General features: G+C 40.6%; 2 protein-coding genes across 2 annotated transcripts in view; both read left to right on the top strand.

Moving 5' to 3' along the window:
• LOC119745586 (poly(rC)-binding protein 3-like) overlaps window positions 1-3,780 on the top strand; it is an 81,778-nt gene extending 77,998 nt beyond the window's left edge. The window contains exon 17 of the mRNA XM_038222054.1: window positions 3,196-3,780. Coding sequence (XP_038077982.1) covers window positions 3,196-3,232 — 37 coding nt within the window. The 3' untranslated portion in view covers window positions 3,233-3,780. The remainder of the gene's footprint in view (window positions 1-3,195) is intronic.
• A 6,748-nt stretch (window positions 3,781-10,528) lies between these two features.
• On the top strand, window positions 10,529-15,466 carry LOC119745026. The gene is made up of 7 exons (XM_038221250.1): window positions 10,529-10,886; window positions 11,156-11,542; window positions 11,813-11,990; window positions 12,416-12,477; window positions 13,294-13,573; window positions 14,063-14,094; window positions 14,724-15,466. The coding sequence occupies exons 1-7, from the start codon at window positions 10,529-10,531 to the stop codon at window positions 15,362-15,364; spliced, it is 1,938 nt and encodes a 645-aa protein (XP_038077178.1). The 3' UTR covers window positions 15,365-15,466.
• Window positions 15,467-16,233: the final 767 nt, after the last annotated feature.

A 16,233-nucleotide genomic window follows, 5' to 3' on the forward strand; every position in this document is an offset into this window, starting at 1 on the left:
TTCAAATAAACAAAAAAGGTCCCTAAGATGGCTGCTACCGCATAATCATGGCTATTGGAATACACATTGTAATTCGAAGTTGTCCGATTAAAGACGCTAGTTGGTAGCAAATACCTGTCCTTTTTTTTGGCGGACGATTTGAACTATTCGCGCGCATGCGTTTAGGTACATGAAGGCTACAAGACCCCCAGATCAACACAATGTACCGTTTTCACGTGTACACGCTAGTCTTGTCATTTCTATACCGTCACTAAATATTCAACGGAGGCTTAGATTTTGTTTAGGTTTCGTGGTGCCAAATTGGTGGATTCGTTCTGACAGACTTAGAGTGTTGAATTGTTGACTATATTCGGCCAGTTTAAAAGCTACTTAAATACTTGTTTAACCGTGCTGTAAATGTAAAGTAGTGAATATTAATTGTTACTATCCTTTACGCTTCAAAGCTAAGCTATTTTTTTTTGGTTATTGTGTTGTGTAATATAAAGCATCGCGCACGGTGATGTAATATAGCTGTGTATTCACGATTCACAAATTTTGAGTCGCTTGTACATGTACTTAGAGACAGATGTAGCTGAAGGTTTATTTTTTGTCGCCCGTTATGGCTTCTCATTTTAAATTCATATCGAATTGTATAGCCGATCCATGGAAGTATGATAATGGAACCACGCCGTTAGCTCATGTTTGGACGCTTTGGGATCACTTTCCATGCTATAGATCTTTTACTTTCGATCGAGCACTGGCTATTTTAACAAGAATATTTATTCTTCTTCCGCAAGTAGCAGTTAACAATTTTATTAGCACAGGCAGTACGTGTATCATATTAGCTAAATAATGAATGTAACTTATATAACTGTGACAGTATTACCTAAAATACCAAGTAACATTGTACATGTCATGTTGGTATAGTGATGGTGTGACGTGAGCCGCACGCCAGATAGGTGACCATTTAGCGTATATACGTGTGTAAATCACGTGACTACATGTAACGTCTTCCAGAATGATATTCGTTTTTGGAAAAAAAAAAGTTTAGAAAGAATGTCTGGATCGGTTAAGATTCGTTTCACATTCTAAATAAACCAAGCAGGACCAGCAATTGTATTAAATTACACTAAGTACCGTTCGTTGCCGTAATCATACGGATCATTTAAATGATTACTTAGTGTCGATTACTGACATAGAAATCCAGTAGGTTATTGGATACATTGTGAACGTTTTTGAGTCTGGACATGTTTAGAGACGTTTTCCTCTGATTACTAAGATAATCTTATCTTAATTGAATGATTCCTTAGCTATAGACGATGATTTGACACCTCAAAAGAAACTTGTCAATTGTGAAAATTGGGATTCGGGTGGTTTTTGTTTTGGTCCAATTCTTTAGTTTTTGAATTATTTTAAAATCGTATTGCTAATTGGTGTGGGAAACAGAGCTTGTAAACGTTACATATTCGGCATCAGACAAATTCTTGATTTCCGTACATCGAATATAACATGCAATAATAATACATTTGAGAACAATAGCTCAAACAGAGAATTCAGGATTGAATTGCCGTGTAAATCAAGAAATGTGTTGAGCAGTTTGGTGCGCAACATAATCACAGGTGGTTAACCTACGCATACATTTCTGTATGCTCTTAACACGTACAGCGATTATACATTTAACTCGATCAGCAGCAGAAACTTTGTAACTGAATTTCCAATTGTAACCATAAAATGAAAACCCATAATAAACGAGAATAACTCAAGAAGATATACTAACCGGCATTTCTTACAGCGAAGTTGAAGTTAACATTGAATAGTTAATCTTATTGGTAAACAAGACATAATTTTAGTCTAGATTGAGCTCGTTTTAAAAAGCATGCTTTACTGTGTACATCGATGTGTGAATAAAAGAGCTGCACACAACATATTGGCTTCCGAATTTTAATCCATTAAGTTCTATTTTTTTTTAATTTGTGAAATAATTTGTTCATCACTCAGGATTATGTAATAAAAATCAAGGTTATCACTTAGGCCTTATGTTGACGTCATGACAGCTGGTGTGGAACTTTAAATCGCAAAACAATACGGATGCACTCTTTTGGCAACGTTAATCTTGTTAAACTTTTGCGAAATAAACTGCGGCGAATATTGTTCTTTAGGATAAGTGCTATACTGACAAGATGCAGTTCAATGTGGTACAGATTTTGAACCAGACAGAATTAGCTCTTTTGTAGTGCATTGATTGGTTGCGTTGTGTGTTTTCTATCTCATTTTTAATGTCGTTCCGAGAATAGTTCATCCATAAGAGCGAGTATTGCCAACTGGACGACCAGTCTTGGAGCACCAAAACTTGTTCAGTTTTCCTAAACGGACCATCCTCAAACTAAGTAAAACTTTAATCGTTCGTTTTGCATTCTCTTCGCGGTTAGGCCCCAACAAAGTCTCCAGTTTCTGGTATGAAGCTTGCACCAAAATGGTGCAGCGACGCGGTTTTTCCCCCCTACTTTTTTTTTCTTCAAATGTCGGTTGATGTTGCAGTTGACTCTTCGATCCCTTAAAACTCTCCAAAAAAAAATAGCTTGAGGTGACCTCAGTAAGGCCATAAGGCTTGAAAATTCTACACCCACTTACGATCTCTACCGACACGAACGGGAAATTTGGATAGTCAAGACAAACGGTAACGTCAGACCATACAGCGACATCGACATCGTGCATGAGCTGCCAGGCTGGCCATTAGTCTGCTGCCTTTGCGCTGATTAAAAAGCGTTTACGGGTTCCAGAAAACACGACCATCGCTCCCTCAGTCTGGCTTCCAGACGCACAATTACAAAACTACAACACCCGTCTGCAAATGGTGCCCGACTAAATTTAGTGCAAAATATATGGGAGCCCAGAGAGGCCACATAAAGCTTATACTCAATCGTATGAACCCCATCTAAAAACACGTTAAAATTGTGCAGCAGCAAGATTCCAGTCAAACCATTGTGTTTGGCAGTTTTGAGACATCATCTTACACTTGAAAAAAAAAAAAACACCAAAAATGTCATTTGCCGACGCGCATGGCTACGGCGACGCGCGCGCAGACCAGAAACCGGAGACTTTTTTTGGCCTTAAAACTTCGGTTTTATCTGAAACGTTTACACCTGTCTTTGTGTCTGTTTTCAAAAAAAATAAACGTTGTGTCTTTGCGGTTTTTCCTTCTTCTTTGGGTTGCAGAATATCGTCAGAAATCACCGGTCTTCCCGCATTCTGATTGGTGGAGGCAGAATCCGTCCAAATATTCTCCGAGCGCAATAAGCATTTATGCAGCGGTATGTATTCTCGTTTGTACATAAGTGGACTGGATACTCCATTGTGTATGATCGGCCATGTGAATAGGAGTCCTACATTATACGGGAATTGGTCAGTAGTTATAATGTTATGTAATCATGTACCTATACTATATAATGAGTGACATGAGTGTCACACGCTATGCCAAGGCCATCATTTGTATACATCTTAGCCGGTCTTTCTGGGTTCAATATATTTATTTGACATTGTGTTTTCAAATGACTAGTCACGATGCATGTCATAAGAAGGTCAGGATAATGACTTCAGTAAAGTAAAAACGCAACATGAGTGTCAGTTAAGTACATGTGCATGGCAATCATGCCTTGAAATTAGAATGGAGACAATTGGTGATTACTAAAATAGCGTTAATTGCGTTGGCATGTGTTCAGCGACAATAACAAAAATGTACATGTACATGTATTTATTGTATAAATCAAGAAAGCTACAAGCCGAGTAAGATATATGACCGATTTTATGGACTCGCTATCACAGGCAATAAATAATTAAAGATATGTTTTTATCAGTTGCATGTACGTGTACGTGCGACGCGGTACTTGGCCACACGATAAAACTGAGTTTCTTTTGTTTTGTTCTCAAGGTTATAGGATACGGGTATACAGCTTGGGTTTCTTCTTTTACATTTGTAAAGAAGCTGCAACTAGCTTTTTTTTTCATGTACGCTTTAGAAGTGGCGTCAATAATATTAGACTGAACGAAGAAACTATCTGCTGGTGCTATGTTGGATAGATATTGCTTTCTCTCTGCGTGTGTGAAGAACTCTTAATACTAGGTAATATGGTATCGTATATAAACCTAATCGAATTCCTCCAAATATAATTGTATCCATCATCCAATACAGGACATCTGACAAGACAGTACTATTCAAACATGCATGCCTATATACATGTACATGAAGAATTGACAAACGCTGTTGCGAAACATTTATTTCAATGGGCGGTTGGGGCTGTCATCTTATGTTTGTTCCTTGTACGCCAACTGCGTCCACTTTTATTTTGAAAATGACACAATTTGGAATTTGAATATCCGAAAGATGCATCGAATTCGAACAGAGTTTCCTCAACACTTCTGTATGAATCACAGGTTAATCATATAATTTTGCCACGCGATATTTTTCATAAGATGTTGTATACAAACAAGCAGTACATGAACTCACCTCGGCACAGTTTTTCGAAGTAGTTCGTTTATTTGATATCTGACTATTAAGTGACTGTCGAGGGAGATTATGGGTTAATCCGTGTGGTCGACAATGTGTATCAGTTATTAATACAAAGCGGCGGTTTCTCTGATAAAAAAAGTTTCTTACAGGCCTATGGCATGTCGGAGCATATTGTCTTGTTCACAATTATTGTAAATCTGCTATGCAAAAAAGTTTCATAACTTAAATCTTAGAAAGTGGTCTCTCATAACTATTTTAGTGGGGGCTTTCAACTTTTCCACACCCGTCCCTATACTTGCAATTATTGACCATTGCTTGACGCATTGTACTTATTGAAGGGTTGCTTGAACAACTGCCACTGCTAAGAAAGCTGGGAATATTGTTGTTGAATTTTTCTTCTTGTTTCCACAAATTTGGATGACAGTAGCAATATGGACCAGGGGCAGATCCAGGATTTTTTGCGGGGGCGGGGGGGGGGGGGGGGTCTCAGGCCCGTCAGATACAGATAATAACCCCTGCAGTATGTCATCTCTTTATTATTACTATATACATATTTTTGTTAGAGCGGGGGGGGGGGGGTTGAACCCACCCCTCCCACCCCTCCCACCCCACCCCCGGATCCCCGCCTGTGGACTCAACATCGTGTTCCATTACTAAAAAAAATCTATACAGAAGACGCCATGTTTGGTCCCGTTCGTAGGCTGTTTCTATAGTTTATGCAACCCTTCGTTACCGATCGAAAAGCTTTCGTATAATCTCTATAGTTTGGTTGAAAGTTTCCTTTTGTAAAGAATCAACGTAATAGCCAATAACCGGAAATTAGTATTTTCGTGTTTTATTCTTCCCAGCTGATTACTCAATCAGCTGAATTGCTAAGGGTACTTGAATTTTTTTTAAATATTTTTGACCAATGAAAATAATCTATAATTATTCGTACGCGTTGCAAGCGAATCGTATATGCGTTGATCTAAAGTGTAAAATTTCCACACAAAAAGACCTTAAGAAACTTCCCTTTTGAAATAAAAGATTTTGTAACTCGTTAAATCAACATTGCACGGTCCTTTGTCAGAAAAGAGAGAAAAAAAGGCGATTTATGACTTAGGTATCGTGGTGAAAATATATACTGAAACTGTCACTGTGTCTGTAAATATTTGTTTTAAAATATGAAAGCAATACTTCATAATATCTTAGCACTATAACTATGTAAACAGTACTTAACATCGTTCTTGTGTTTTTTGGACATAGCTAGATTTGATATTTAAATTGATAATTAAATAATAAAGCAAAAGGTAAAACGAATAATGAATTCTTCGGATGTAGTCTAGTTGCATGTATTAGTAATATAGATATTACTTGGTTTTTTTTTTATTCCACGGTGCAAGACGAAGATTGGTGTGTTGGATGTACGTGCACCCATGCATGGGAATATTCGAGAAAGACCTCTATCAACTGGAGGTGTTACAACAACTCCGACCTATCAGATAGTGATAGAGAACACTGCTGAAAACATCACTGTTGGAAAGGGGACGTAGCTTGCTAGTAATCTTGCTTGTTATTGAGGGTCGGTCGAGTTGAAGCCTAGGTCTTATAATAATTGTATGACCGATCAAATCTCGGTCAAAATTTAAAGATGGGACTTCAAATACCCAGCGGTATAATATTGGAAATGAGCCGTATTCCGTCACGGCGGCAGATAACAGTATTTTCTGTCTGAAGAGAGATGACTCTTGGCATAAAATACGGATTTCCATGATGGAGGTTTTTGATGCAGGGATGGACCTCAAATGGAAATGAACCGGATGCAGTGAAACCAAGTGGAGGAAGGATCCCAAAGAGTACTCCAATGTAAACCAGGAAGTATAAATAATAGAAATATTTAGAATTTGGGTTGTGTTTTTCTTACAAAGACACCTATAGATACTGGGATGTCATCTATATCAGTTGTACAGTCTACATTAACTTAGTATATCCATAGCTATATATCACGTTTGAGTGCAATTTATGTAATACCTAACAAAAAAAGTTTGCATTTTTAAATGTTTATTTAGTATAACCATTACCAAAATGTGTTTATTCTTTTAAAGATATTAATATATTGGCTTTGTACAGCATGCATGGCTTTAATTGTTTATAAAAAAATACATGGTTTTAAAAATGGAAAAGATAAACAACATCGCTCTATAAATAGCCACTTTTTTGTTTGACGATATTCGTTCATAATCTTGTTAAATGCGAATTTTACGGAAATTGCATACGGAAATGCCATACTTTCTTGCTCTACCGCCCTCTTGTGATTTATAAAGAGAAGAGTGTCTCACTCTTCAGTTGCTCATTTTGCAATAAATTGTTGCGTCTCGTCCAACGATTGAAAGAAGAATATGGTTTTTGTGATGTGACAAAATGCGTTTCCCTGATGATGAGTGGAGAAATGAAACACGAACCGCATTTTTTTTTTTTTAAATAACACATCTTGAGCTGTCACCTATCAACAGAGGGCGTCGTTCTTGGCACTGTTCAAGCCACTATCCAAGTGTGTTTAATAATTGCACCCACACTTTATAACCAAAGTGTTTGTTTTTTCTTCTTTTGGGGTTTCGTTTAGGTACTTGTACAGTATTAGCTCATTGTTTCTACATGTAATGAAGTGAAACAGCGCTTATTTGATTCCTATATACGAATACAGGGTAAAGAGTGTAAAGTCTGTTAACCTGATAATCAATGAAAAGAATAAAAGATAATATAATAAAAGGGCAGGAAAACATTTGTGAAACTACTGTTTTCAGAGGGTTTTTTTAATTTGTCGTGTTCATTTCTACCGTTCCTCTCCTTCGTTGTGTAATTGAAATATTTCGCGTCACTGCTGCAGCGGCGAAGCCAGCGTTCCCACCATTGGGGGACGAGTGGGGGGGGGGGGGGCTGGATGTTGCTTGAGGGGCAATTTCAGTAGAATCCGTGCTGAAATGTATAGACAAGATTTTAGCGGGTCCAAAAGCCGGGGGGGGGGGAGGAGGAGGACACCATCATTCTGTGGGGCGCCCTTCAAAGCGGACAATATCGGACGATAGGGTGGCGCCCTTCAAAGCGGACAATATCGGACGATGGGGGGGGGGGGCGCTCTTGCGGATGTTCGCGCATCAGAACCGTATATCGAGAGAGTTGTGACAACTTCAGACAGTTGAACCATAATGGCCGTTTATTATGTATACGTGAGACTATTGTGTACGAATTATATATGTGCCCTGATGCATAATCCGCCATTTTGTTTCCAAACGGCTCTGTGTTCGCGCGACTTGAAAAAGGGGAACTCGCACAAAATAGAAGCTCGTGTAAAAGGACATGCAACTTTCCGGGGGCGATGACTTTCTATGCTGCTCCCCCCCCCCCCCCCCCGCCACCACCACCACACGTGAATACGCCCTTTCACTGCTCCCTGCCCCACTGTACTGCCTCCTATACACAACCTTGTTTTGATTAGGGTTTTTTTCTGACCCGAAAAAGAATAACGCTGGATAGGATCTATAACAGGAGGACGCTGTGTTAATCATTTTCAATCGATTAATCACTGCCATGGAATGCATTCTGTTTTATTAATCGGTGAAGTTACTTTGAACAGGGCAGTATACAGGCGCGTCTTATTTTAAAATGTTGGAGTGAATTTCTAGCTTTCATCTTGCACACAATTTATTATTGTGTGTTTAGGAAATAACACATTCAGCAAGTCAGCATACTAAGCACATGAAAACAAAAGCGTCTAAATATAACAAGCAAACAATATTTCAGCGGATTTTCCGGCTTGTTTTCCTGTACGCTGATCACAATTCTCATCACGAGAGACTTTCATTTTAGCTTATATACTTGTTGTATGTTAGGAAAAACGAAGATTTTACCCTCGAGTGCAGAGTGACTGTGTAGAAGTCGTCGGTGTTCGAGTCCACCGTTGCCGATCGCCTTGTAGTTGTAAAGTTTGTGTTACTCCCCCGAATCATGCATACGGTCATTCGTTCTAAGATGTTTTCATCTTTGTATGTGCCGCTGGCTGCTGCACTTGTTACACTTTTGGTGGTATGTTCGGGTGATCGGACGTTCGTGCCGCCGGGTAGCTACGGTGAAGTTGTTGGCACTAAACATCGCCATGTCAGGTAAGAAGTTGTATCCCCCTCCAACCCCCTCCACCACAAAAGGTTTGTACAGCATTAAACAGAGCAAAGGGTGGGGAACGCCTTAAGTAGGTAAAGGTATACATTTGGCTGGAGAGCGCCAAAATTGTGTGCTTTGTTTACTTATCGTTCAAAATGTCTGTGCTATGGGGAAAATTATTTAAACCTTGTTTGTCAGGCATGGATTGTTCAGGCTTGTCCATCCAGTGGCGTAACTGGGGGGGGGGGGGGGGGGGGGGTTGACGTGTCCCCCCCCCCCCTCTTTCGAGAGGATTTTCGTGCCCCGGGTGCCCCCCCCTTCCATTATAATATTGAATTGAAAAACCGATACAATGCAGTGTTGAAATGTGCCCTCAGTGTCCCCTTTGAAGAAAAAAATTGTGTACCTCCGAATGTCCCGTAGAAGGACTGTAGTTCCGCCACTGCACTTATCTGAAATCAAACTTTTTGAATCTGAGAGAAAGACAATGATTAAAAAGATAAGAAATGCATCTTTCAGACCTTTCCAACACCTAGTTTATATACGCCTGAAGCGGCATACATGTATATGCAGCTATAACTAATTTTGCATTTGTTTTGCTCATAATAGCCTTTGATAACGTCGTGGTTCAACTTTTCCATTCTGGTAAAAAGGTACGCTATAGGTCATGTAGTTTTGCTACAGAGCATACATCTCAAAGGAAATTTGAAGCACGACGTTTTGAAAGTTGAACTGACGTTTTGAAAGTTGAAGTAACGTTTGAAAAGTTGAACCACGACGTTTGAAATCGTTTAAGAACACTATACAAGAGGGCCCAAAAGGCCACGATGACTGCCAAGTTGGCTGCCATAATTTGCAGTTGATCTTTTAAAAAGAGAAAAGTCATAATCACGATGCTTTGTATTGTTTGTCAGATCTAATCAGCTTGCAGACCGTGTCAATAATATCTGTGGGTGCCGCACAGATCGAACAAACTTTTCCTGTTCGGTGCCAGCCGCCAATGGTAAGGAAACGCTAAACTTTCACAAACATTTCCTGAAAATTTCCCTTGAAGGCCCCATTTCGCTGGAAAATTATAAAATTACATTGTCCCCCCTCGATGTTTGCATACTGTGGTTGTTTTCATGCGGTTAGATTTATGAGAAAGGATGGCCTGTGTGACGTCATTGCCTGTTCCGTTATGATAAGTTAAAATAGAAACGATTAAATCCATGTGAATATATTAAAGGCATTGGATATGCCACTCTTTTGTCACTGGTGCGTAACGCTACATTTGTAGTTTCTTGCCATGCCGTGGTTGGCACTTTTTGCCAATCACGGTTTGGCAAAGTATGGAAGGTCAATGTCGCAAACATAACGAATCTGGAGTTAGGAATCCGTAACTCCCTAGGCATTTTTGCTAGGATGCAACCTCAATCCTGCAAAATCCTCCAACTGCCTCTGTGTAAAAATTGTATATAGCCTCAATCCTCCAAAATAAACCGTTATTTCATGACTGTGTTCCATGGAGGGGTGACCACTGCCTCAATCCTTCAAAATCAACTAGCAATCGCTGTCAACATGTTGAGGCAGAGCCAGTTACATCCTGGAGCAGTGCGAAGGATTTCAAGTATAATTTTGTCCATAATTTCGAAATTTTGCTGTTTAAAATTTCTTTTCAAGATATCTACCAAACCGAACAATTGGACATTTCAAACTTGTTTTGGTGTAGGCTTTAATTGGTATAATCATTTCGATTTGTGCTTATTTCTATTTTAAAAACAATTTTCTTACGTTCACGCCTTGAATGCATCACCCCCTCTCCATGTACCACACCTTTATTTAACCTAACGATTCTATCCAACGTTTCACTTTCAAATGGCAATATTTTCAGCTGAGCTTTTGAATTGTACGGACGAAGAGGTAATGGGCGGCGATGGTAACACGTGTTACATGATCGTGAATGAAGGCAAGTCAAACCACGATGCACAGTTATATTGCATCGAACATGGCGGCCATCTTGCTTACATCGAGTCGGAGGAGGAACAGAGCTTCCTTGAGACGATCGTAGCTACCGAGTCGGTTAACTGGATTGGGCTCATCTGGGCGGTATCTTGGCTAGATGGAACTCCGCTAAGGCAGGACTGGCTCTTGCCTATACGTAAACCTTCCGCTTCCCTCCAAGGAGTGAAAACGTGCTTTAGCATGAGGCGCAGTGAAGTAATTGGAAGAGTGTGCAGTAATGAAAGACGTTTCATATGTGAGATACCAAACGAAAATAAAGGTAGGTTGGTCAAGAGCGCCAGAGTCGAATCGGAACCACACAGGGCCTATTCCAAACAATACATGACATTGTTTAATACTATAACAAACAAACTTCGCGATACCAGATATTTTACCACCCCAAATCCATTACATGCTTGACGTACATTCTCGACCAAAGTTCGTATATTTCTATTGCACCAAAAAGACAAACGATAAAAAGATGAACACCGCCTAACGATACATCAGCTTCTGAATAATTTCACTTTGTTTATGGTATTCTTTTTATAGAGTGCCTAGAGCAGGACGCGTTTGGTGGATCGTGTTACAGGGTGAATGAATCAAGGTTGACGCATAGAGATGCTCAACAATTCTGCAATGAAACTTACAACGGACATCTACCTTACATCGAGACAAGAGAAGAGTTAAATCACATAGTGAAGTACCTCCAAACTGTGACGGTTGGATATTCCTGGATAGGTCTGATCGCACAACACAAATGGATGGACGGCACCACGGTGTCTTACCAGAATCTTCAACGTGATACGCATAACCGTCTAGACTGGCGACACGGGTGCTTCAGTTTGAGCGGCAAGTGGAAAAGAGAAGACTGTGCTACGGAGTATGGATACATATGCGAGCGAAACATTGTGGATCAACAAGCGACACATGAAAACTGTGAGTTTGTTTTCCATTTTCCATATGGACTCCGTGCTCAAGATACCCCCTCAACGGTTTTAAAGGGGGTAGATCACTGGGGGGGGGGGGGGGGGGGGTTGCACATTCGGATTAAAAAAGCCAGCTCGGTATTTCAACTACGCATGCGCACAATGATATGGGTCATGGGTCATTCGGGATAATGACAGCGTATGAACACGTGCGGAGACACGTCATACAACAATGTAATATATTACATTTCTTCTCTGGTACTTCCTCACCATACATTAGCATCAAGGCAGTGCTCAACAACCCCTACCGGCCTGACTGAGTTTTTACGAGGAGGTTCTCTCTGCATCCACACTGAACAGATGATTAACGTCTCAGATTCGTCTTATGTCTTCCCCGCTCTATGTGAATGTGGCACGGGTCGATGCCTTCAAGGCTGTGCTTGCGTTGTCAGAGATAAGTGAGTACAATGCAGCTATATCAAAGATAGAAGTAACTCTACTTTGAAATTAGTGTGTTTAACAAGTATGTGAAGAGGGGACGGAGTGCACCGAGCAACTTTTCGAGATCAAACTTCAGTGATTTGTCTGTTTTGTCCGGCTGATTTGTGTGGTAATATTATGTCCAGTTTAATTGGCATCTATGGGCATGATGGGTTACGTATTTTATAAGAAGATGAACCAAAATGAGCAAAAGAACAAGCATATACGCAAAGATTTAAAAAAAAAAGTTGGCTCTCTGTCACAGCTCGGCTGGAGAAGTGGTGGCGTCAGCAGACATCTGTGCTGGAAGGCCCTGTCATATGTACACGCCTTCCTACACTAGTACTACGATTATTATAAAATTAACTTACGTTCTTTACTGTCTATGTCCCTTCTTTAATAGTGCTGGGGGACTGATTGCTTGCAGTTGTGGCGCTTGCAGTTTGACCTACTCGTTGCAAACAGGCAAGTTTAATTCTTATCAGTGAAAAAATTAATAGTACAATTTTTAAGAATGCAGGCAGTCTGGTCTGTCACATCATAACCTGCCATGAAGCCTGAATCCGTTGTGCACTATGTATATCGCTTCAGCAGAAAGCAAGAGCCTTACCGATAGTTTTTCTTCTTTTTTTCATTCGGAAATTCAAATGTAATGCGCATTGAGAGGGCTAGCATTGTGGAAGGTGCAATGCATGTTCAATAAATTGTTATCGTGAATGTTGTGTCTGCATCTGACAAGCTGGACTGTTATTGAGAAGTTAATGCAAATAAAATTGTTTAGGATTGTTTGATTGTGTGCAAGGATAAACATCGCCATTACTCGTTAGAGTAATGTTAAAGAAAAACAAGCATTGTTCATTTTTTATTCATATCGGATTTGAAGATAAAATTGACGTCAGTAATATTGACTTTGAGCGACGAAAAAACAAAAATCACATCACCATCTACACGGTGAAAACTTAAAAACAAAAAATCACATTACCATGCATCTACACGGTAAAAATAAATACATATCACCATCTACCCGCGTCCCCATCCGGTGTGGAGGAGATTTTTAACTCATGTGGATTGGTTTACTCTACTCTTAGTTATTTTATGTGTAAAAGTAACTTTGGTAAACATTTTAATTAAGATGTACTCTTAGAAAAACACAGTGAAATTATGTAATACTGAGCAAAAAAAATACTAGTATCCGTAAGTGATTTGAATTAGTGATTTATATTTTTAAAAGAAATATTTGATTTAAATCGCGATTATCAAGCAACATTGATTCTTTTGCAGGTGACATTGAGACTTTCGAATTTCCAGTCCTTTCCTCATCTTTGACGTGCGATTGTATCAACGGAGAAGCCAGTTCGAGCTACCAATTCCAAGATGGCGTCTTTACCAATCTCCACCCAGCATGCAGTGGCATTGGGGATACTACCGATGTTGTAGCAAGCGCCAATATCACAGTCATCACCGTCGTAGCCATACTGGGGGTGTTGGTGCTCGTCTTACTTGTCATTGGCTTCCGGTTGCGTAGACGATGGAGAAAGATTTTACCTGTCAATCAAATGAGGTACCTTTTCTCTTTATCGTGTATTCTCGCTCATGCTTTTAAGCCTCACAGCATCTGTAGTCCCTATGCGCTAAGGCGAAGTTAGAGGGCAATGTCTCTATGTCGCTTAATTGGACAGGCATGGGTAAACCAATTTCACGTTTCGTTACTAAATTATGGAAAAAAAAACCAATGAACACCCCGACCCCTGAGACACTATGCTGCACACTAAAAAGCTAGGATTGCTGGCAAACAGGCATTGGGCCCGTCCGCCTGGGACAAAACAAATTGACAGATAAATTGAAATAAGTTGATGTTAAAACAATTCCAAGGTCGCTATTATTACATTTTTACGAACACTCAAATCAGAGGGATGGCCAAAAAAAACCCCAAAAAACACCTGCCTGCGACCACAACTAAGAATTATGAAACGTTAGAAAATGTAATACATGTACCAGAAACGTATGAGGTACACATTTAAACTGGTAGTTTACTTATTTTTTATTCTAGGACTTCAGCTGCTACAGGACCAACATCTCGTGGTAAGCATTGCAACGTCTGACGAATTCCTCTCGTACAAATTTTTTTTTTTAGAGTAAATTCGTGTAGATTAACATGCAGTGAAAAAAGTGTTGTTATTCATGCAACTGCAGTGTCATACATAGCGGGGGTCAATTCTCACATTTACTGTCCCAATAATTACGAGAGGTGAGGGAGCATGGGGGCATGGGGGAGGATTTAAGCGGGTGGGGGTGTGACCCCCCCCCCCCCCCCCAGCTACGCCACTGAACAAAATAAAATAAGTGTGGAAGTGGACTAAAAGGCACACAACTGGGACCCAATTCCAAGGCGCTGCTAAACACACTTCTGCTTACGAAACGGACCCTCCGTCTATTTCGCGAAGACCGTAAGCAGTAAGCACAACAAAAAAAGCACGCTTAACCAGAAAAAAAAGTTGCTTAAATTAGCCGCCGTAAGGTTAGACCCACGCCGTGAAATAGTGCTAACAGGTTATCTCAAGTTTCTGCTATAGGACTCAAGCACAATTTCGTGCTGCTAAACTGTGAAGCAGCGCCACGAAATTGGGCTCTTGTTAATGTTGAATTGTGATGTCTTGTGTAGATCCAATATGGCACTTCTATGCCAAGTTTCATACTTGTTTTTCTGACAGAGGAAAGAAATGACACCGGTGGCCCTGCTTCTCCCAGTGTTTCCTTCCATGATGATCAGCAAGGGGACTGCGATGACGCCGCACCAACACAAAGTCCGGCGGTTGGGGTACCTGCTGACATGGACGTCTATATAACACCGCCGAACGAGTACGATTATGCTGATTTTACCGGTAAACGGCTAGACACATTGTCAGGGACATCAGATGAAGAGTACGTTAACAAAGATGTTATCGGGAAGGGAAAACAAGCCCCCAAACAAGTCGAACGTAGCCGTCAAGAGCTGTCCCCCAACGCAGCAGATAGCGAGCCGAGTTATGATTATGCTGGCGTTACCGGTAAACGGCTGGACACCTTGTCAGGGACATTAGATGAAGAGTACGTTAACAAAGATGTTATCAGGAAGGGAAAACAAACCCCCAAACAAGTCGAGTGTAGCCGTCAAGAGCTGTCCCCCAGCGCAGCAGATAGCGAGCCGAGTTATGATTATGCGTCGGTTAGGGCGCCCTCACTCGATCACGATTCGCCAACACACGCTCGGGTGTACATTAATGAACGAGTGCGTCCTCAACGTCAGCAGCGTGTGCCAGAAATGCAAACACCGAATGACGATTTTGGCTCTTACTATGCGGAGATTTCCTAAGCCGACACCCTCGACTGTAATCTATAACGAACACTCATGGGAACCATTCACGGGAACCCGGGGGAGTAGGTCCCCCTCCCCATGACAATCTCTTCCTTCACCCCCCCCCCCCCCCCCCCCAAGGTAAAAAAGTAAAAAGTAAAGGTCTGATAGCCATTACTGGCCGTAGGGGCAGTGGGATGTTAGAGGTCCACTGTGTCTTGGGCGCGGCATATGAGTGGTGGGGCCCATTCCTCTCCTCTCGCCGTCTTACCTTCCCCGAACGAATCAGGTACCCATTTTACTGTTGGGTCGTCAGAGAGAGTTTTTCAAGTGTTTGGTCCGAATGAGATTCGAACCACCAACCTTCCACTCCATAGCTCCACGCTCTAACCGCTTGGCTACATACGAGGCCCCACCCGGTGCACCCCAAAAACAAACCCACAAACCCAAAACACCGACTTTTAGCAATGCATGTATATCGCTACTTTAATCTCCAAATGGTTCCTTTATGCTTTTCCCCTCTCATTAATAACTTTCTCTTGTAACTCGAAAGCAGTTTTGAAACGCGAATGTAGATTTTTAACAAACAGCGCCACCTAGAAAGAGATGGTGTCCAGGCCACTTTTCCTTACCTTCTCCCTGTTTGTTTCAGTTGTTTATTTCTTTGGTTTTTTTTTTTATTTAAAATATTTTAGACATATTAATTATATAATGTTGTGATGCTTGTGACTTTATTACTTTCATGGTTGTACCTATAATTTGTTTTAATGTCGGCTCATTTTTTTCCCAGATGCATCCTTAATTAATTAAACATGGCATGTTCATATCTGGACGCATTTGTAATTACATACAAAGTCAGCGTCTTGTTTTGTAATCCAAACGATGGG

The sequence above is a fragment of the Patiria miniata genome, unplaced genomic scaffold (assembly GCF_015706575.1).
Source record: "Patiria miniata isolate m_02_andy unplaced genomic scaffold, ASM1570657v1 HiC_scaffold_7, whole genome shotgun sequence".
NCBI classification, from domain to species: domain Eukaryota; kingdom Metazoa; phylum Echinodermata; class Asteroidea; order Valvatida; family Asterinidae; genus Patiria; species Patiria miniata.

Excerpts from the sequence above, each read along its gene's own strand:
- LOC119745026 (XM_038221250.1), top strand. The coding sequence starts at position 10,529 with ATGGGCGGCGATGGTAACACGTGTTACATGATCGTGAATGAAGGCAAG. Across the intron at positions 11,543-11,812 it reads ACAAGCGACACATGAAAACT|CATCAAGGCAGTGCTCAACA; the intron begins GTGAGTTTGTTT and ends ACCATACATTAG. Across the intron at positions 12,478-13,293 it reads GACCTACTCGTTGCAAACAG|GTGACATTGAGACTTTCGAA; the intron begins GCAAGTTTAATT and ends ATTCTTTTGCAG.